This window comes from Prionailurus bengalensis, chromosome A1 (genome assembly GCF_016509475.1).
Source record: "Prionailurus bengalensis isolate Pbe53 chromosome A1, Fcat_Pben_1.1_paternal_pri, whole genome shotgun sequence".
Taxonomy (NCBI): Eukaryota; Metazoa; Chordata; class Mammalia; order Carnivora; family Felidae; genus Prionailurus; species Prionailurus bengalensis.
The window spans coordinates 174163107-174183930 of record NC_057343.1 but is presented as its reverse complement, the minus strand read 5'-3'; the positions used below and the strand labels follow the sequence as shown (position 1 = coordinate 174183930).

The 20824-nt window shown below is 37.1% G+C and overlaps 1 protein-coding gene across 8 annotated transcripts in view; it reads left to right on the top strand.

Moving 5' to 3' along the window:
* NSD1 (nuclear receptor binding SET domain protein 1) overlaps positions 1 to 20824 on the top strand; it is a 144129-nt gene that overhangs the window by 88629 nt on the left and 34676 nt on the right. For all 8 annotated transcript variants that reach the window (XM_043592795.1, XM_043593097.1, XM_043593152.1 and 5 more), the window contains 7 exons: positions 2431 to 2555; positions 4866 to 5136; positions 6336 to 6445; positions 9134 to 9209; positions 11492 to 11610; positions 12559 to 12702; positions 14891 to 15014. In XM_043592795.1, coding sequence (XP_043448730.1) covers positions 2431 to 2555; positions 4866 to 5136; positions 6336 to 6445; positions 9134 to 9209; positions 11492 to 11610; positions 12559 to 12702; positions 14891 to 15014 — 969 coding nt within the window. The remainder of the gene's footprint in view (positions 1 to 2430; positions 2556 to 4865; positions 5137 to 6335; positions 6446 to 9133; positions 9210 to 11491; positions 11611 to 12558; positions 12703 to 14890; positions 15015 to 20824) is intronic.

The window sequence follows — 20824 nt, the reverse complement described above, 5'->3', positions numbered from 1 at the left end:
CTGTTATTCCTTATCATTTCTTTGGTCTTACTTGTGTTAAAAAATGCTGTTGGTGTTTAAAAAACTTGGATGCTATGTCTAATGGGAATATATTAAAGGCATAATGTATTTGCTTCAGAGCATAAAGTTATTACCCATCAACTATCATAGGTACAGATGTATATATTTATTTAAAGATCTATTTGGCTATTTCTTTGCTCTAAGAGAGATTTTTCAGATATTATTTGAGGGGAACATTTTAAGTAATTGCTTGGCTTTGGGTGTTTTAACTTCTTTTGAAATACTTGCTTGGGAAATACCAATTTGGATCACTTACAGGTTTATGGTCTAAAAATGTTGTTAGGAAAATTGCATTGGTTGAAAGGTTTAACAAGCCCCATAATTATAGTGGGAGCTCTATAGGTATATAAATTTGGTAGTTATTTCAGCTTCTACCATTAACTTTTTATTTTTTGTTAATATTTTATTTTTTTAGAGCAGTTTTGGGGTCACAGCAAAATTGAAGGTAAGACACATAGATTGCCCACTCTGTCCACACACACAACTTTTCCTGTTACCAACATCCCCCACCAGAGTGGTACATTTGTTTCGATTGATGAACGTACATTGACACATTATAATCGCCCAAAGTCCATAGTTTACCTTGGGGTTCATTCTTGGTGGTGTACATTATTTGGGTTTGGACAAATGTGTAATGACATGTTTCCATGATTATGGTATCCTACGGATTATTTTCATTGCCCAAAGTCTGTGCTCTGCTTATCTATCTATCCCTCTTTCTCTGCTAGGCCTCCCTTCCTCACCCTTAACCATTTTTTTATGGTCTTCATAGTTTTGCCTTTTCCAGAATGTCATATAGTTGAAATCCTATAGTGTGTATGTAGCCTTTTCAGATTGGCTTTTTTCATTTGGTAATATGCATTTAAATATCTTTCATGTCTTTTCATGGCTTGATATTTTAGTGCTGAGTAATATTCTATTGTCTGGACATAACAGTTTATCTTTCCATTCACCTGCATCTTGGTTGCTTCCAAGTTTTGGTAATTAGGAATAAAGCTGCTTTAAAAATTGATGTGCAGGGGTGCCTGGGTGGCTCAGTCAGTTAAGTGTGAAAACCTGACTTCAGCTCAGGTTATGATCTCACAGTTTGTGGGTTCAAGCCCCGTGTCTGGCTCTGTGCTGACAGCTCAGAGCCTGGAGCCTGCCTCAGATTCTGTGTCTCCTCTCTCTGCCCCTCCTCGACTCGCGTCTGTCTCTCTCTTTCTCTCTGTCTTTCTTTCTTTCTCAAAAATAAACATTGAAAAAAAATTTTAATGATGTGCAGGTTTTCAGGTGAATATAAGTTTTCACTCCTTTTATATTAGATTTAAATAACTAAGTGGTATATTGTGAAATTACAGTAGTTAGAATTAAAATTATTTTCCATATTTTGTCATAATACAGTTTTATGGCTTGTATCTAAGGAGTAAAATCCTTTGCCAAGCTGTAATTTGACCTTTTCCTTTTAGTCTCAACTTTTGCATTTCTTTTATTGAGAGAATGTCAGTATTGCCACATTCAACTGAGGCAGAAATTGTTCCCTCTGAGGTCGTTGTGTCATGAAATACCTCTTGCTTCTTGAGTACACTGTATCTTACATTCTGTACGTATTAGCTTTTGCTCCAAAAACCTTGTAAAATGATGATAGCATGTTAAGCTGAGACAAAGGTCTATCAGGAAACTATAATAGATTATTGTTTTACCATTAATTCAGAGAAAACTGGTATGATACTTTGAAATTTTGACCATAAAATATGACAGGTTTTTTTTTTTTTTGGTACCCCAGACTATGTATTTTTATCTTATTTTCTGCTTTTGACATACATGGCATATACATTTTATGTCATTGAGATAATGGTGTACATATACTCAATTGCATATTTTTAAATGATTCTGTTTAGAAATACTCCTGTTTCTAATGTGAAACTCACTACAACTATGATACGAAGTTTATGTAAATTGTTTTTGAAATTCACATGGTAGTACTGATTAGGTAAATATTTCATCTGAATATCCATCCAGTATTCTGCATAATCCAGAGAGATGTTATTAAAAAACTCATTGTATATTTTTTGAATTTGCTTGATTTAGACTATATTTTAATATTAGCTGTATCTGTCACTATGGAATACCAGTTAGTTTCAATTTAATCTTTTCCTTAACTTCAGATGGGCTATGTGTATGTGTATAGAGCAACACAAGTCTCTCCCCTCTCGACTTTTGCATATGAGAAACCATAGCAAATCACTTTTAGCCTTTTGGAGCTTAAGCAGAGTGTTTGAAAAACAAGAGTTTCCCATCTCTGTACCTTTGAGAGTGCAGGGATGGTTGTATGAAACAATGGGTTTTCCTCTAACTTTTTTGGTTAATATGAACTTGTTCCTCTTTTAGCTATGCGGTCAGAGAAGAAGCGTCTTAGGAAGCCAAGCAAGTGGCTTCTGGAATATACAGAAGAATATGATCAGATATTTGCTCCTAAGAAAAAACAAAAGAAGGTGCAGGAACAGGTGCACAAGGTATGTTCCAACATTTCAACAGTCTTTTCATCAATCCTTTTAGGATACTGCAGATTTGCCTTCAATATTATATTTTGTCTGCATGGGATAATAAATTTCTTAACTGGGATCTTACTTTTTCAGCTTTTTAGCTCCAGCTTCTGGCACAGTACCTAGAATATGCTAGTTATACAAGAAATGTATAAATGTGTCTATGCACTGTGTATAGTAATATATATATATTTACATATATATATAAATTTTTCCCTTTTCTTTCAAAGAGTGTTTAATGATTTAGGGTGAAGTATTTAGTAAAATCATAGAATATAAATTTGTATGGTAGGATCGTAATTTTTTTTTTTAGGATCATAATTTTTTTTAAGGAAATGTTATTGATACCTTATTTGCTTTATTTCTTAATTCAATTTTTTTTGAAGTTTTATATTTATTCAAGTAATCTCTACACCCAACTTGGGGCTTGAACTCATGACCCTGAGTTCAAGAGTTGCACACTCTTCTGACTGTGCCACCCAGGTGCCCCTTAATTCAGTTTTTTTAAGCTGAAGCACTTTATTTTTTTTTTTTTTTGAATTTTTTTAAATGTTTATTTATTTTATTTTCGAGAGATTGAAATAGAGCACGAGTGGGGTAGGGGCAGAGAGAGATTGAGGAAGACACAGAATCTGAAACAGGCTCCAGACTCTGAGCTGTCAGCACAGAGCCCGATGCGGGGCTGGAACTCGGGAATTGCAAGATTATGACCTAGGCTGAAGTCGGATGCTTAACCAGCTGAGTCAACACAGGCGCCCCTAAGCTGAAGTACTTTAAAGTAAATTTAAGACACTTTACTTTCTCCTCCTAAATAATATGCGCCTCTAAAAAATAGAACGTTTTCCTTCATAACTGATAAAGCATTACTATATCTCATATGATCAGTTTATCTGATAAGAAATCCATATTTAGCTTTCCTCACTTGTCCTTTAACCTTTATATTTGGTTTATCCATTCCAGGATTACACGTTGTATCTGGTTGTTACATTTCTTAAATTTCTTTTAAATCAAGGGGCGCCTGGGTGGCGCAGTCGGTTAAGCGTCCGACTTCAGCCAGGTCATGATCTCGCGGTCAGTGAGTTTGAGCCCCGCGTCAGGCTCTGGGCTGATGGCTCAGAGCCTGGAGCCTGTTTCCGATTCTGTGTCTCCCTCTCTCTCTGCCCCTCTCCCGTTCATGCTCTGTCTCTCTCTGTCCCAAAAATAAATAAAAGTTGCAAAAAAAATTAAAAAAAAAAAATAAAAATAAATCCAGAACAGTTCCCCTGTTTTATGACCCTATCTAAGTAATGAGAGTGAGTACCTTTACAATATCTCCCTTCTAGATTTGTATGATTGGTTCTTCATAGGTGTCACTAATCTATCCTCTTTCTTACTAAGTCGAAAACAATTTGATGGATTCACTTAAACAATTTTAGCTAGATTAAATTATAGGTGCTATTGTGTCATATATTCCATGACATTAGAAGGTATTTAACATTCAGTTATCTACAGTCTTGACTGATTTCTTCTAAGTCATATTTTGCTCCCTTTGATCAAGAAGCAGTATGTGTGTGGGGCACCTGGGTGGCTCAGTCAGTTGAGGGTCCAGCTTCGGCCCAGGTCATGATCTCGCAGTTTGTGGGTTGAGCCCTGCCTTGGTGCTGACAGCTCAGAGCCTGGAACCCGTTTCTGATCCTGTGTCTCCCTCTCTGCCCTTCCCCAACTCATGTTCTGTTTCTCTCAAAAATAAATAAACATTAAAAAAAAAAAATCTTTTGTGGGTGGGGAGGATTATCACTATGGCCTTAAAGAATTTTTATAGTTTTACTGTATCTTAATTGCATTTTCCCCTTTTTAAAAAACTATAGTGAAATCCATATAAAATTTAGAATTGTAGACATTTTTAGGTATACGGTTCTCTGTCTTTAAGTACATTCATTCACATTGTTGTGCAACCAGCACCACCATCCATCATCTCTAGACCTTTTTTCATGTTGGCAAACTCAAACTCTGTACCTGTTAAAGAATAACTTCCTACTTTACTCTCTTCTCAGCCCTTGGCAACCACCATTCTATTTTCTGTCTCTATGAATTTTTACCATTCTAGTTACCTCATTATAAGTGGACTCATACAATATTCATTCTTTATGTCTGGCCTATTTCACTTAGTGTAATATCTTCAAGGTTCATTCATGTTGTAGCATGTGTCAGAATTTCATTGTTAAGTGCATTATTCTTTTTAACACTGGAGTTACAGCAACTTTGTGGTCTATGGATTCTACTTCTATTTTTTGCCCTTAGGTAAGTTCCCGCTGTGAAGAGGAAAGCCTTTTAGCCCGATGTCGATCTAGTGCTCAGAACAAGCGGGTGGATGAGAATTCTTTGATTTCAACCAAAGAAGAGCCTCCAGTTCTTGAAAGGGAGGCTCCGTTTTTGGAAGGGCCCTTGGCTCAGTCAGAACTTGGAGGTGGACATGCTGAGTTGCCACAGCTGACCTTGTCTGTGCCTGTGGCTCCGGAAGTCTCTCCACGGCCTGCCCTTGAGTCTGAGGAATTGCTAGTTAAAACACCAGGTAAGATGGGGATGGGGTCTCAGTATGTAAGTGGATAGGATTTTAGTATGTTGTGATGAAAAGCTAATAGTGTATCTCTATATAACAAACTACCCACTTTTCTCCTGGAAATCCCAAAAGTGCTGGCTAATTGAATGTAATTCAGTGACCATGAATTGGTGGTACTCTGTCCAGAAGACATTTTAAAAACTACTCTCCTTACTCTGCTGTTGATCTTCATGACTGTTGATCAAACACTATGTGAGTGAGTACTTAGGATAACAGTGTTTTAGGGAGGGGCACTACACAGTATAATAAACAAATGAAACTTATGCTTCAGATACTAGCTCTACCAATCCTTGTGTTACTTAGAAAGTTGTTTAACCTCTCAACATGTTTCCTCATATATAAAATGCACATCATAATGTAATTTACCTGACACATAGTAAGCAGCTAATTATAAGTTCTCCCTTGAAGTTAACCAATTGCTTTTCACTTTATCATTCTTTATATACATGTCAACCTGGTGGGAGCTGGATCTAAACATATGGTCTTTAATTTACCTTCTGACTTTTGAATATTATAGTCACCCAAGGAAAATTTTGGATGTAACTTTTTTATATTCCCAACAGTAGCTTGTGGTGTTATTCCTTAAAGTAAAAAAAAGTATCCCAATTGTGCTTATTAATTAAGGCAGAATCCCAAATACTTTTAAAAGGAGTAATAATGATAGTTACCATCTCATTATTTATGAACCAAACTCTGTTATTAGGCTTTTTTATATAATTCTTAAGAACAGCCCTACAAAGTAAATGTCTCTTTTATTTGTTTAGGAGTAGAATAAAAATTGTAATCTTGGTGCTGTTATGCTTGGAATTCAGGCTCTACTCCACCTTACTTCTCCTTTTGTCCTTACTAACAGTTAATTAATATAAAAGCAGTTTTGCCCTTTTGATTTTTCCTTTAGTCCTTTTATGAGAGATGTATATAAAAACATCTTCACATTAGTTTGTATCTGCATTGCGAACTATTTTCTTGTTTTATGTTAACTAATATTTTAGAATAAATAAATTCCTATCCTGTCCCTACCCAGAAGATGAGGAGGAAAACATAAAAAATACGGTGATTCATTTTTCTATGGCATATAGACTTTTTTTTTTTTTTAAATTAGCATGTGCTCAGTTTCTAAATCATCTAATGAAAAGATATATGCATTTCAGGAAATTATGAAAGTAAACGTCAGAGAAAACCAACTAAGAAACTTCTTGAATCCAATGATTTAGACCCTGGATTTATGCCTAAGAAAGGGGATCTTGGTCTTTCTAAAAAGGTATGTTATTTTAGTCAATTCTAAAATATGATTAAACCATATGGAAATATGTGATTTTAAAAACAGAGCTTTTAGTAATACTTAGCAACATTGATGCACACTTAACATAGAAATTACAGAATGTTACAGTATATACATTTGGTCTAAGATTCTATATTGAGAGACTGTTCTCCATTTGTGTGGACATGTGTATCAGTTGTTTTTAGATTTTCTTTTCAAATGAAAATGAAAAAAGGTTTTAAGATTGAGTAAAATTTGTGTTTGTTGTCATTTCTTTTCCAGGCTCAAATCTCTTAACCTGATTTCTACCTCACTTCTGTCTGTGTACGCCACTAACCTACTCTTATCCCACTGCCCTATTTTCATACCAGCTAAGAAAAGACTCAGCTCAGTTATAAACCAAATAGAAATATTTGAACTTAAGTTTTTGAGTTTGCAGACTTGGTTTTCATTAGCCAAGAAGGCATCATTAAATAGTAGATGGAGATAGAAAATTGTTTTCTAATTCTATAATGATGATAGCTGGATAATTTTTAAGAAACTTCCTGTTGCCCATATGTATGAGGAGTAATTCAGGGTTTTAGAAATTAAGTTGTTAGGATACACAGATTTCCTTTTTTTTTTTTTTTAATTAAAAGTGTTTTTTTAATGTTTATTTATTTTTGAGAGAGCCAGAGACAGAATGCGAGTGGGTTAGGGGCAGAGAGAGAGAGGGAGACACAGAATCCGAAGCAGGCGCCAGGCTCTGAGCTGCCAGCACAGAGCCCGACGCGGGGCTCGAACCCAAGAGCTGTGAGATCCACGACCTGAGCTGAAGTTGGACCCTCAACTGACTGAGCCACCCAGGCGCCCCACAGATTTCCTCTTAAATTTTCTTCTTTAAAGAAAAAAATGGAGATTGCAATCAAATCACAAATTGAGTTTTTAGAGTATTTTCCTCAGCTATAGCAGCCTTCTATCATTTAATCCTATATTGAAGACTCTAGTTTTGTTTTTGTTAGATATTCACCCATGTCAATTAGCATGTAAATGTAAAACTCAATAGTTGTGTTTTTGTACCTCATTTTAAAGGCTGCATTATATTCTTTAGTTCTTTTATTCTTTTCAATGTCCTAAGACTGGGATTTTGTCTTTGGACATGGACTTTTCAATTCTTTTTAAAAAAATTTTTTTTTCAACGTTTTTATTTATTTTTGGGACGGAGAGAGACAGAGCATGAACGGGGGAGGGGCAGAGAGAGAGGGAGACACAGAATCGGAAACAGGCTCTAGGCTCTGAGCCATCAGCCCAGAGCCCGACGCGGGGCTCGGAACTCCCGGACCACGAGATCGTGACCTGGCTGAAGTCGGACGTTTAACTGACTGCGCCACCCAGGCGCCCCGGACTTTTCAATTCTTAGGTTCATCTGCTCTCTGAACTTTATCTGCAGTTTGTACAACGATCAGTGACAGTATCATGTCCCCAAATCATCATCCTATCATTGCACCTTATACTTTTTTAAGGCTGTGATAGTTTTCTTCTGCAGTGCTTCCCCTGGCTTTGTCTTATTCAAATCTTAGCCATTTTTAAGATTGTTGAAAGAGGTATATTGTGAGGGACAGGGAAATTGGGATTCAGTTGAATATTTTGAGAGTGGAAGGGACATTTGCAATCAGGTGATAACTTTATTAGTGTTATACAAGGTGAATTATGTAAGGCTGTGGGATCACTGCTAGAAGTGAGATAATGACAGATTTTAAAGAAAAGCAGAATTTGGGGCAATTAAGTAAATGATCCCCCCCGCCCCATTTTATTGATATGTAATTGACATACAGTAAGTGAATGGTTTGATTAATCTATATGGTGAGCATTTGGAAATTTGCTGCTGTATTTTGTCTTGTTTTCACCCCAAGTTCTAGTACCTTTACAGCAAGAATAGCATCCATTATGTTGACTTTTTGCGGCCACTAAATTTTGTTTTACACTCATGTTGAAGAATATTTTTATTGTAGGAGAAGCCATTTTCTTGGACTGGAACTAATTTATACAGGCATTATTAGTAGGGGTATAACATGTGTAAGAAATTACTCTTGATATCTAAGTGTTTCTAGTTTTAATGTTGCTTTCATTTACATTAACCTGCAGCCACTTAAATCAGGAAGACATTCTGTGGTTCAGAGCTTTCTAGTATATGTGCTTCTGAAGTGAGCACTGATCCAGAGCTCCTTAATATTTAGAATTCATCAAATAAATAAGTCTTTGTAAAAGTAATGGCATAAATTCAGTTTTAAGAAGATAGATTTTAAATACAGGGTGGTATGAAATAGAACAGAGATGGTGGGTCGGTTTCTGGGACCATGGCCTTTGTCTTTGTCTGCCACTTCAATCAGAACACCATTCTGTATCTGCTTGATCTATTGGGGGTCGCTGCATAATCCCACCCACCTCTTATCCCTGGTTTTTGAAGAAGTATGTGTTTGTATGAGTCTTTTGGAGTTGTGTTTTTTGTTGTTGTGTTTTATCTCATGTCTTTCCCCATGTAGTTTCTGTTCAATCCATTATTGTCATACTGTTTTGTTTTTTTTTTTTAATTTTAATATAGCTAGGATTTCTGTATCTGTGACAGTAGACAGTTCAACTTTTGGCATATAATACAAAGGGTTTATTTTCTGTTCCTTTGTAAACCTGTTGCATTTTACTTATTTGTAGTGTTATGAAGCTGGCCACTTGGAGAATGACATTAATGAATCACGTGCTGCATCTCATTCTAAAGAGTTTGGTGGAGGTGCGTATTTTTGAGATTTAAATGTTTGAGATTTAAAAAATGTAATGTGGAAATAACTAGGAAACATCTTGTCAGCTAACTAGAAAAGTTGTTACATATGTAAGCAAGACCAGCAAGGTTGCAACTTCTAAGACTTGTTTGCCCAAGGGGCTCCTGGCTGGCTCAGTTGGAAGAGCATGTGACTGTTGAACTCAAGGTTGTGAGTTTGAGCCCCATGTTGGGTTTGGAGATTACATAAAAATAAATAAGCAAACTTTAAAAAAGAAAAAAAAAAGACTTGTTTGTCAAAATATGCTTCCCAATAGAATGCATGACACTAGAAAATTGTCTGGTAATCTTCAGTTTCATGCTGAAATTAGAATTACAGATTTAGAATGTAGAATCCTGGAATTAGAATTCTGTTAGAGTAAGTAACTGGTAGGAACAATAGAGAAAATGAGCTACTTAATTTTCTTATTAGATGGTTCTCCAACTCTATCATTACTTTCTTGGCTTTGATTCAATTTTTATTGTGTAGGACAGAAAATAAGGAGTCTGAGTTGAGAGGGAAATTACAAGTCATCTAAGCCAGTCTTTCACAAATAGTCTTAGTTTCTTTTACCACATCTTTGATCTTTGGTGAGTGAGTATATGCTTGAAAAAGGGAGCTTACATTTCAGTCTGGTCCATTGTGGTTGCTTCTTAAGGGCTTTGAAATCTTTTAAATTGTTTTTTAATCTGACTCCTGAAACTTAGACATGGTGATCTTGGTTCTGCCAATTGGAGGAATGGGCAGCTCTTTATTGAGTAACAGATACAGTAATCATAGTTTGTGCATTTGCTCTACCATGTCCTTTGCTCAGTTCCTTTGTTTAGGACTGTTAATCTCTAATCCATCGAAAGCATTATAGAGAATTAGGATATTATCCATATTATCCCTATTTTATAGAAGAATGTGAAGATGAAAGAGGTGGCAGAGTTGGGAGGACTAATTCCAGACCTGACCACATTCATTGCGACACTACCATCTTGTTATACACCCCAAATTTTCTACATGCCAATTCTTTGTGTCACTTTGATCATTCATCTGCTGGTGCCATTTATTGATTACTGTTATTTCTGAAGTGTTAGGCCAGATTTGAGCACATAGCATCAGATGTGCCAGCAAAGGGTATCATGGGAAGGTTATATTGCATGTGATCTTAAATGAGCACATCTTTAAATGTGACCCATGATTATTAAGTTTTTTAGTAAGTAAATCTAGCAATATGTTCACTTATGTTAATCTTGTGTGCAAATATAATTGCATCAATTTGCTTGCTTTAGGAAAAAAACTTTCAAAGTAATATCAGCTCTTCTCTTACACTTTTATACTCCAGTTTTTGTAAAACCCAAAACTTATTCTTTATATTTTGTAAATTTCATCTGAATATTTTAGCTACTGAGAAGTTTGAGCCTTCATTCTGCTATTCTGTTAATTATTCTTTTAGTTATAGGCAGCCAGCAGCTTTGATAGCAGAGCTTCTCCATCTGTATCAGGCAGTCCCAAGAAGAGAATACTAAGCCAGTTTTCCAAAGTCTAGCCTTCATGTTGATACCTAGCCTAATTATCCTGGAACATTTTATGAAATATTACTTTAAATTCCTGATATTTCCGTAACAAAGAGGTGAAATAAGTATAAAATATAATGAGGGAAGGACTGGAATTTCATTTTGTATATAGGCCATGTTAGAGCATGCATATATTTTAAATTGTTGGATGTTCAACGTTATAGTACCATTGCTAAATATCCTTTAAGTTACTAAATGTGTTAAGGGAGATCTCCCTTTCCTCAAGCCAGATATTATGTATTTCAGCTTTTCATCTTAATCCTTAAATCATATAGTGCTATAATGTACTATCTTTAATTGTGGAGGTCGAATTTTAGTATCTTTTCCTGACTACTAAATGTATTTCCTCCCCATTTACAGGATGTTAAAGTCCTTTGAGGAATTAAGAAGTTTTTCATTTCAATCATGTAAAATGAAATTGTTTTAACCTACTTATACATTTACTATTTAATCTTTTTGAGGCAGAATTTATATTTGTGTAGCTATTTTCCCAACTAATGATGTAGTCGTGGGTAAATCTCCCCACCCTGTGCCTTTTTCCCTCATCTACAAAGTTGGGGGATTAAATGGGCTTTAAGATTGGTTTTTTATTCTAACATTCCATAATTCTATGAGGTCCTTTTAGTTGAGGATAGGAGTTCTTGGACATGTAAGTGATTAGCCAGGAGGTAACACCTGTTTTCCTGTCATAGGCACTACGAAGATATTTGATAAACCAAGGAAGCGAAAACGACAGAGGCATTCTACAGCCAAGGTGCATTGTAAAAAAATGAAAAATGACGACTCATCAAAAGAAACTCCAATCTCAGAGGTATTACTCAGTTCCTCATCTTTTGACCTTCCAAAGCAAATCTACTTTTCACAGTAGAGGCCACATCCCTCTTTCCCTTGAGTTAAGAGTAATGTTCTACTGAAATAGCTAATGAAAAGCTGTAATAGGAATCCTGGAGTAGAAAGAGAGTCTGATGCTAGTAAAAATCAGGCAAGACAATATATGGCAACTATGGGTATGATCTTTAACATCCTATGCTCTAGGTGTCTGATAAATTTTGTAACTGTTTCATCACAAAGTAAGCTTTTTCTAAAACCAAAGAGCACAATGCCAAGTAACCATATAATCTGAGTGAACTTTTTCATACTGCCCTTTTATAGTTGAGACTGCTACATTTAGAGGGGAAGGAAACTCAATTTGCTTGTTTCTTGAAACCAGCATCTGCTTAATTTTAGAATAATATTTATAAACATTGGCTTTAAGGAAACAAAGGTAGATTTAAAACCATTTCCTTGCAGAGCATCAATGCAGTCATTGATGCTATCTCTGGCTTTTCAACTCAAGTTAAAAGAGAAATAGAACAAGTCAGGTCAGCATTACACATTATGATACAGAGTGTTTCTTTCCAGAATAATTTGAATAGAATGCCCAAGGTGGGCATTATTTAGGAAACACTGATCTTGGAAGGACAAATAAGTAATCAAATAAACTTAAGAATGTTTTCTCTCCCTTAGTGAAACCTTAAAATGGAACAGCTCAAAAAGTTCCAGTGGAACAGCCTCAGAGCAGTTAGTGGCAGGGCATGAGGCGCCCACTACCCGCCCAATCACAGCAGGGTTAGAACTAACATTGCATGCAGTCCGCCCGCGTGATTGGCTGAACATCTGTAAGTGCTTAATGGCTAGACAAATAGCAGCCCAGAGGGCGGGGGTCAAATGGAGGAGACATGAATAATACAGATATGGGACATTATTTTTTCTCTGCAAGGGAGAACTGATGACACACAGAACGGCTGCAAGCCCCAAGGACACTGTTGAGGAGGGTGTAGAGAATGATCATGGGATGCCAGCATCGAAAAAGCTGCAGGGCGAACGAGGCGGAGGAGCTGCACTCAAGGAGAATGTCTGTCAGGTAGAAGATGTTTCCCACTTGCATTTTGATTGCTTGCTTGTCTTTTAAAAGAAGGCCTCTTCATGTCTTAATAAGTATATATGTAGTACCTACTATATGTCAAGAGTTTCCATCACTTTAAATTACATCATATAGTCCTAACAATCTTGTAAAGTAGATTACCATTATTACCTTCGGTTTTATAGATGAGGAAACTGAGGCATAAAGATGTTACATAGCTTGCTTATAGTCACACGGCAAAGCCAGGATTGAAACCCAGGCAATCTGGGTTTAGAGTCCTAAGCACTCTGTTGTATTGCCTCTCTCTAAAGAGCCTTTATCAGACTTGATAGTAGAGTCCATTAAATGGATGCTTTGATTATGCTCTCTCTTTATGGGCTTGATTTACCTTTGTAAATTCTTAAAAGCTGACATATAAAAAATTGAAGATACTTAGTTTTTCTTCCTCTTTTCTAATTAAAACGGCTAAAAAATAAAAATAACCCAAGCCCAGGATATGCTGTGATGAACAATAGAATTTCAACTTTGTTTCTTTGTTCATTTTCGCTATTATATAAAGATTGATCATATTCGGATGAGCACCCAAACACACTGTTAGTTCTCAGAGAGTGTATGCCCACAAAGATTATCAAGAAAAAATGGTTAAAGCTATAGTGGCCTTATGGCCCTGGATTGTTTGGGCACTCTTTGTTTAAATCTATTGTCCTTGTATAATTTATTAATATTGTGTCCTTTTATTATGGTTCCTAATCTGAAAGATGAATTACATAATCATCCCAATTAAAGGGTTAGTCCATAACATTTGGTTAATTTTAAAACATTATTCTTTGATATGTATTGTAATTGAAGTTTTCCTGTTTAAATGATGAAAGCAGATTTGTTTATTGTATATAAAAGCTGGTATCACTGGCACTGTGAATATATAAAACATGGCAGTTGTCAATTTTTATGTGAATAGGAGATAATGAAAGAGACAAAGTTTAAGACTAACTTACACTATAGGTTGATTAAGACCTTGGGGTCTGTTCTTAACCCTGGCTGCCTCTGGCCTTTTCCCCAAAGTTCTCCTACTCATTTGTTTATTTAAGTTATGATGTTAAGTGGCCAAGACCAGTTCTGTTTCTTGGGTTCTTAAATGTATTAGACTTGCCTAGTCACCTTTCCTCACCCAGTAAGTATAAGACTTTTTGTCATTTTTATATTTTTCTGCTAATCAGTATGGGGAAACAAGTCAGGATGTTAGAGGGATAAAAGTAACAAATGTTGGGAATTTGCAGAATTTTCATAAATCTTACGGTGTTTTGAAACAAACATCCAGATCTTTATTTCCTAAGGCTCTATCAAAAATGGCACCCTATCTTAGATGAGATCATCTTAGAAAAGTGGCCTCGCTGAGATGGTTGTAGATGTATCTCAAAGGTCATTCAAACCTTGAGTAGAGCCCTTTTGGGACTGTTACAATCCAAGTCTAGCTAGTCAGTATCTCTTGCTTGAATTATTAGAGTAGCTTCCTTGATTGTCTCTTTGCTACTGTTCTCACATATCTCATTCTTGAACTCATTTTCCATGTAGTAATCAGAGAGATCTGTTTTTAAATGAATATTTGATTTTAGCCTTCCCTTGGTAAAGCCCTTTGATGGTATACCTTTGTAATGAGAATAAAATCTGAAACTATACCATAATGTGTAAGGCCACACAATCAGGCTGTTGCCTTTTTCTTACCTCATCTTCTACCACTTCTAACTTTTGTTCCACTTTAGTCCACTGATTTTCCTTATGATTTTTAGACATGACATAGTTTTTCCTGTCTGTGGACTTTCTGTACTGGTCTTCCTGGTCTTTCTGTCTGACTAAATGACTGACTAGTAGCTCAGAACCCTGTCTGAGAGGCCGTTCCTAATCACCCAATCCAAAATAGCTATTTGAATTCTCTACTTAATCTTATCATTATCTTTCCTGTTTGTTTGTTTACTTGTATTTTCTGTTCTTAGAATATGTGAACCATGAAAGCCAAGGGACCTTGTGGTACCTGGCATAGAGGAGTTAATCACTAAATATTGGCTGAATAAAGAGAGGGCTTTCTGCTTTCTAGAAAGCTGCTAGTTAACCTCTGCCTTCATGAAGGCCTTCTGTTCGGGACTTTAAAATCCTTTTTCTGTAGACATACCTGTTTTCTTTCTCTTAACAGAACTGTGAGAAACTGGGTGAGCTGCTGTTATGTGAGGCTCAGTGCTGTGGGGCTTTCCACCTGGAGTGCCTTGGACTAACTGAGATGCCGAGAGGAAAATTTATCTGCAATGAATGTCGCACAGGTGAAGTAGATACAGAAGGGTCTTCTTCCAAAGATGGTCTGAGTTTTAAGTTTTTCAGGAAAACCCAACATTTATTGGATACACTGTTTTTGTGGCGATACTGGGCTAGTTGCTGCAGACACGGATAGGTGCTTTGTAATCTTTGCCTGTAGAAAAGAATTCCAAGTGAATAATGACTTTATGGTATAATGCAGTGCAAAAGTATTGTAGTAGAGATACATTTAAAGTGATAGGTAAACAAAGATGAACCAGTGCCACAGAGAAAAAAAACTGAGTTTGGTTTTAAGAGAGACATGGTCATTGGTGTGGGGAGAGGAAGAATAGAAGGTCTAATAATTAAAGTATAGACTGTTTAGGGAATAGGAGGCATAGGTTTGTGTGTTTAAGGTATTTTAGGGAAGAGGCATTGGTAGTGACAAGGAGGATTTCTGGATTACTGTCAGTGTTTTCTGTTTCTTGAGCTGACTGGTGATTACATAAGCGAGTTTATTTTATGGTTATTTGTGAACTATACACTTAGGATGCTGTACTTTTCTGTGTGTATATCATATGTCGACAAAACTGTTTACCAAAAGAGAAAGACCTATTTTAAGAGTTATAATATACAAAATGGGTCAGAAACTAAGAATGGTCAGATGGAACCAGCCTGTAAAGTACCTCACAGGCTGTGCTAAGGAGATTGTTCTTTCTTCAGCATTATATGTGAATGTTACAGATTTAAAAAAAATTTTTTTTTAATGTTTATTCATTTTTTAGAGAGAGAGAGAGTGAGCAGGGGAGGGCAGAGAGAGAAAGGGAAGGAGACACAGAATTCGAAGCAGGCTCCCACCTCCGAGCTGTCAACATAGAGCCTGATGTGGGGCTCGAACTCGTGACATGAGGTGAAGTCGGACTGAATGTTACAGCATTTAAGTAATAAAAAAATGGGGGATGACAGCTGTCACACTCCTAAGTCATTAAAATCGTAAGTGTGCATGATCCTGCCCTGAGTGAAAGCATGTGTAGAGTGAGAAGCGGGCGGACAACAGTACTTAGGGCATGCCCACATAGAAGAACTACTGGAATGTGAGGAGGAGCTAGTCAAAGAATGGCTGTGAAGTCGGGGGCAGTGGGGTGTCATAAGCAGTGGCAGATGTGGCAGAGAAACCAAGGAGGTCCTGGCGTGAAAAGAGACAGTTGTATTTGGCAGTGAGGAAAGGCTTGACTTTTTGCCAGAGGGTGCCATACTAAACCAGGTTGAAGGGTGCCTCGATACCAGTATACACTATTTCTTATAGAAGCCTGATACTATGGAAAAGAGGGCAGTAGTTGAAGGGAGGATATTATAGGGTCAAGAGGAAGAACATCTTGAGTGTTGGTAGGATAAAGGTTAAAAATCCTAGATAAGAATCCTAAATTCTTATAACAGAAGAGGGAATCATTGGAGGAGTACAGCTACAGAGACAGGAGAGAATAATTTTGAAGAGGCAAAAAGATAAAATAGGAATGTTCCTTGAAGTTGTGAGGCAGAAGAAGGAAGCTGAAGTTTTTTTCTTACATTGGTGAGAATGATGGGGAAAGGTGGTCTCTCGCTTGAAGGATAGAGTGTAGGTTTAGAGTAGCCCATGTGGGAACAAGAGACAGAATTAACTTGTTTCTTTTTTTTTTTTTCTTTTTTTTTTTAACGTTTATTTATTTTTGAGACAGAGAGAGACAGAGCATGAACGGGGGAGGGTCACAGAGAGAGGGAGACACAGAATCTGAAACAGGCTCCAGGCTCTGAGCCATCAGCCCAGAGCCTGATGCGGGGCTCGAACTCCTGGACCGCGAGATCGTGACCTGGCTGAAGTCGGACGCTTAACCGACTGGGCCACCCAGGCGCCCCTTAATTTGAGATTCAACAATATTGTTGCAGGTTCATTCCTTTTTATTGCTGGGTAGTATGCCATTGTATGGATATATCACAGGTGGTTTATTCATTCATCTATTGATATACATTTGGGTTGTTCTCAGGTTGGGGTATTACTAATAAAGCTGCTGTGAACATTCAAGTCTTTGGATGGACACATTTTCTTTTTACTTGTGTAAATACGTAAGGGTGGAATGGCATGGTAGGTATATGTTTAATTTTTAAAGAAACATTCAAACTGTATTCCAAAGTGTTTGTACCATTTTAAATTTTCATCAGTAATGCATGAGAGTTTCCGTTCTTTCACATCTTCATCAACACTTGGTATTGTCAGTCTTTTTAAATTTAGCCCTTCTGACAGATGTATCATGGTATCTCATTGTGATTTTATTTTTAAATATTTATTTTGAGAGAGAAAGAGCAAGCGTGTGCACACGTGCTCAAGGAGGGGCAGAGGGAGGGAGAGAGAATGCTAAGCAGGTTCCACCCTGTTAGCACAGAGCCTGATGCAGGGCTTGATCCTATGAATCGTGAGGTCATAACCTCAGCCGAAATCAAGAATCATATTCTTTTTTTTTTTTTTTTTAATTTTTTTTTTCAACATTTATTTATTTTTGGGACAGAGAGAGACAGAGCATGAACGGGGGAGGGGCAGAGAGAGAGGGAGACACAGAATCAGAAACAGGCTCCAGGCTCTGAGCCATCAGCCCAGAGTCTGACGCGGGGCTCGAACTCCCGGACCGCGAGATCGTGACCTGGCCGAAGTCGGACGCTCAACCGACTGCGCCACCCAGGCGCCCCAAGAATCATATTCTTAATCCACTGAGCCACCCAGGTGCCTTCTCATTGTTATTTTAATATGTATTTCTTTCTTTCTTTTCTTTCTTTTCTTTAATGTTTATTTATTTTTGAGAGAGCCAGAGACAGAATGCAAGTGGGTTAAGGGCAGAGAGAGAGGGAGACAGAGAATCCAAAGCAGGCTCCAGGCTCCGAGCTGTCAGCACAGAGCCCAACGTGGGGCTCGAACCCATGAGCTGTGAGATTATGACCTGAGCTGAAGTCGGACGCTCAACCGACTGAGCCACCAAGGTGCCCCTTAATGTGCATTTCTTAATGATGAATGGTATTGTGTATCTTTTTTGTTTTTGTTTATATATATATATTTTTTTTAATAATTTTTTTACTGTTCATTTTTGAGAGAGAGTACAAGCAGGGATGGGGCAGAGAGGATGGTTACAGAGGATCCAAAGTGGGCTGTGCACTGACAGCATGGCTCAAACTCAGAAACCATAAGATAATGACGTGAGCTGACATGAGACGCTCAACCAACTGAACCACATGTGCCCCTGTGCATCCTAATGTGCTTTTTGACTTCTTGGTGAAGTGTCCATTCAGATCTTTTTTTTTTTGTTTGTTTGTTTATTTTCTTCTGAGTTTTAAGAGCCCGTTGTATATATTCTGGGCACAAGTTCTTTATCTGATACATACTTCTAAAATTATTCTACCAATCTGTGGGTTGGTCTTTCATTTCCTTAATGGTGTCTTTTGAAGAGCAGTTTTTAATTTTCATGAAATTCAGTTTATTAGTTTGTTCTTTTTAGAGATTTTGCTTTGGTGTCATATTGAATAAATCTTGCATAATCCAGTGTCACAAAACTTTTCTTTGTTTTCTAATGAAAATTTTATAGTTTTAGGTTTCATATTTAGGTCTATGGTCTAGTTTGAATCAATTTTTGTATAGGACATGAGGTAAAGAGTTATTTTTGAGGGTAGGAAATTTTACTCTGGTTTTAGTAAAGATGAATAGAGTAAGAATAAAGGAGTCATTTCTTACCCTATTTTCCTAATGGGGAGTGACTGTCCCGTAATTCAGGTTATTCTAATCTAATATTGGCTGTGAGTTACTTGGTATTAGACAGTAAGTAGTTTGCTTCTTTCCAAATGCATAATTAAAAATTTTTCCTAAAATCATAATTAGTTGGGTAAACTTACTATTTATAGGTGAGATGGGCTATTTTAATGAGCTTCTAGTTCCAGCAAGTGTCAGAGGCAAGTTCAGATGTGTCTTTCAAGCCTGAGCTTTTTCCTTTACATTGTATTGCTTCTCAGAGAGAGGTGGATTTTTTTTTTTTTTTTCTTTTCTTAAACTTTGTATTACAGAAATCCTCAGACACTCAGGGTACCTGGGTAGCTCACTCAGTTAAGCATGTGACTTTGGCTCAGATCATGATCTCACTGCTTGTGAATTGGAGCTTGCTTCGAATTCTGTGTTTCTCTCTCTCTCTCTCTCTCTCTGCCCCTCCCCCACTCTCGCTGTTTCTCTCTCAAAAACATTAAAAAAGAAGGAAAAGAAAGAAATCCTCAGACATTTATAAAAGTAGAACAGTGTAAGGATTCCCCCCGTATTCATCACTTAGCTTCAGTACTTCTTGGTGTTCTACCTCTGTTTACCCATGTATTTCAAAAGGTGTAACAGTTACTACTTAAACATATATATCTAATGTGTAGCAAAATTATACAGTACCCAGTCTCATTTAAAAATTTTCCAGTTTGTTTCAGAGATGTCTTTTTATAGTGTTTGAATCAAGATCCAGATAAGGTTTTCTTTATTTTTTGATATGTCTCTTAATCTACAACATTACTTACTCCCACCCTATTTTTAAGTGTCATTTATTTGTTGAGACAATGGTGATTGGTCTTGCTCAGTTTTCCACATTGTAAATTTGGTTGATTGCATCTTTGAGGTGTCCTTTTAACTTCTTCCTCTGTCTCTTCCATATTTCCTGGAAACTTGTAGTTAGATCTAGAGGCTGAATTAATTTTAGGTCAGTTTTCTTCTGGCAGGAATGCTTTGTACGTAATGTGTAGTTCCTATTGTGTCACATTAGCAAGCAAACATTGTCAAGATTTTCTCAGTAGTGATTGATTGTTCAGTGGGTTCACGTTGTCATCCTAATCAGTCTCTTAGAAAGTTCTTTACTGTGATATCGTGATTTATACTAAGAACTGTGTATTTTGGTCTTTAGTTTATGGCACAGAGCTCCCAAGACCTTGGTGTCTCCTAAGGGGTGAGAGTGATAAAGATGTCCTTTGTGTGCATTTTATTATGTTAATGAAAGACACACCTAAGGATGGGGGCTTGATTGCCAGAAGAACCCATCCTGATTAGAGGGCTAGAACTTTCATTCCTAGCCCCCTAATCTCTAGCCAGGAAAAAGGGCCGGAGGTTGAATTACTGGCCAGTGGTTTAATCCACCATGCCTATGCAATGAAATCTCCATCAAAACCTAAAAGGGTGGTTTTTTTTTTTTTTTTTTTTTTTTTTTTTTTTTTTTTAATTTTTTTTTTTTTTTTCAACGTTTATTTATTTTTGGGACAGAGAGAGACAGAGCATGAACGGGGGAGGGGCAGAGAGAGAGGGAGACACAGAATCGGAAACAGGCTCCAGGCTCCGAGCCATCAGCCCAGAGCCTGACGCGGGGCTCGAACTCACGGACCGTGAGATCATGACCTGGCTGAAGTCGGACGCTTAACCGACTGCGCCACCCAGGCGCCCCTAAAAGGGTGGTTTTCAGAGAGCTTCTGAATGATTGGTGAACGTGTGGAGATTAAGAAGAAAGTGGCGCCTCTTGGAGAGGGCATGAAAGCTCCATACCCTTTCCTCATATCTTGCCCTATTCGTCTCTTCCATTTAGCTGTTCATGAGTTACAACCTTTTGTAATAAACCGGTGATCCAGTAAATAAATAAAAATCTTTTTCTGTGAGCCATTTTAGCAAACTAATCAAACCTGAGGAAGACAGGGTCATGAGAACCTCTGATATATAGCCAGTCAGAAGTATAGGTGACAACTTGGACTTGAGAGTGGCATCTGAAGTTGAGGATGGGGCAGTCATGTAGAACTGAGTCCTTAATCTGTGGGA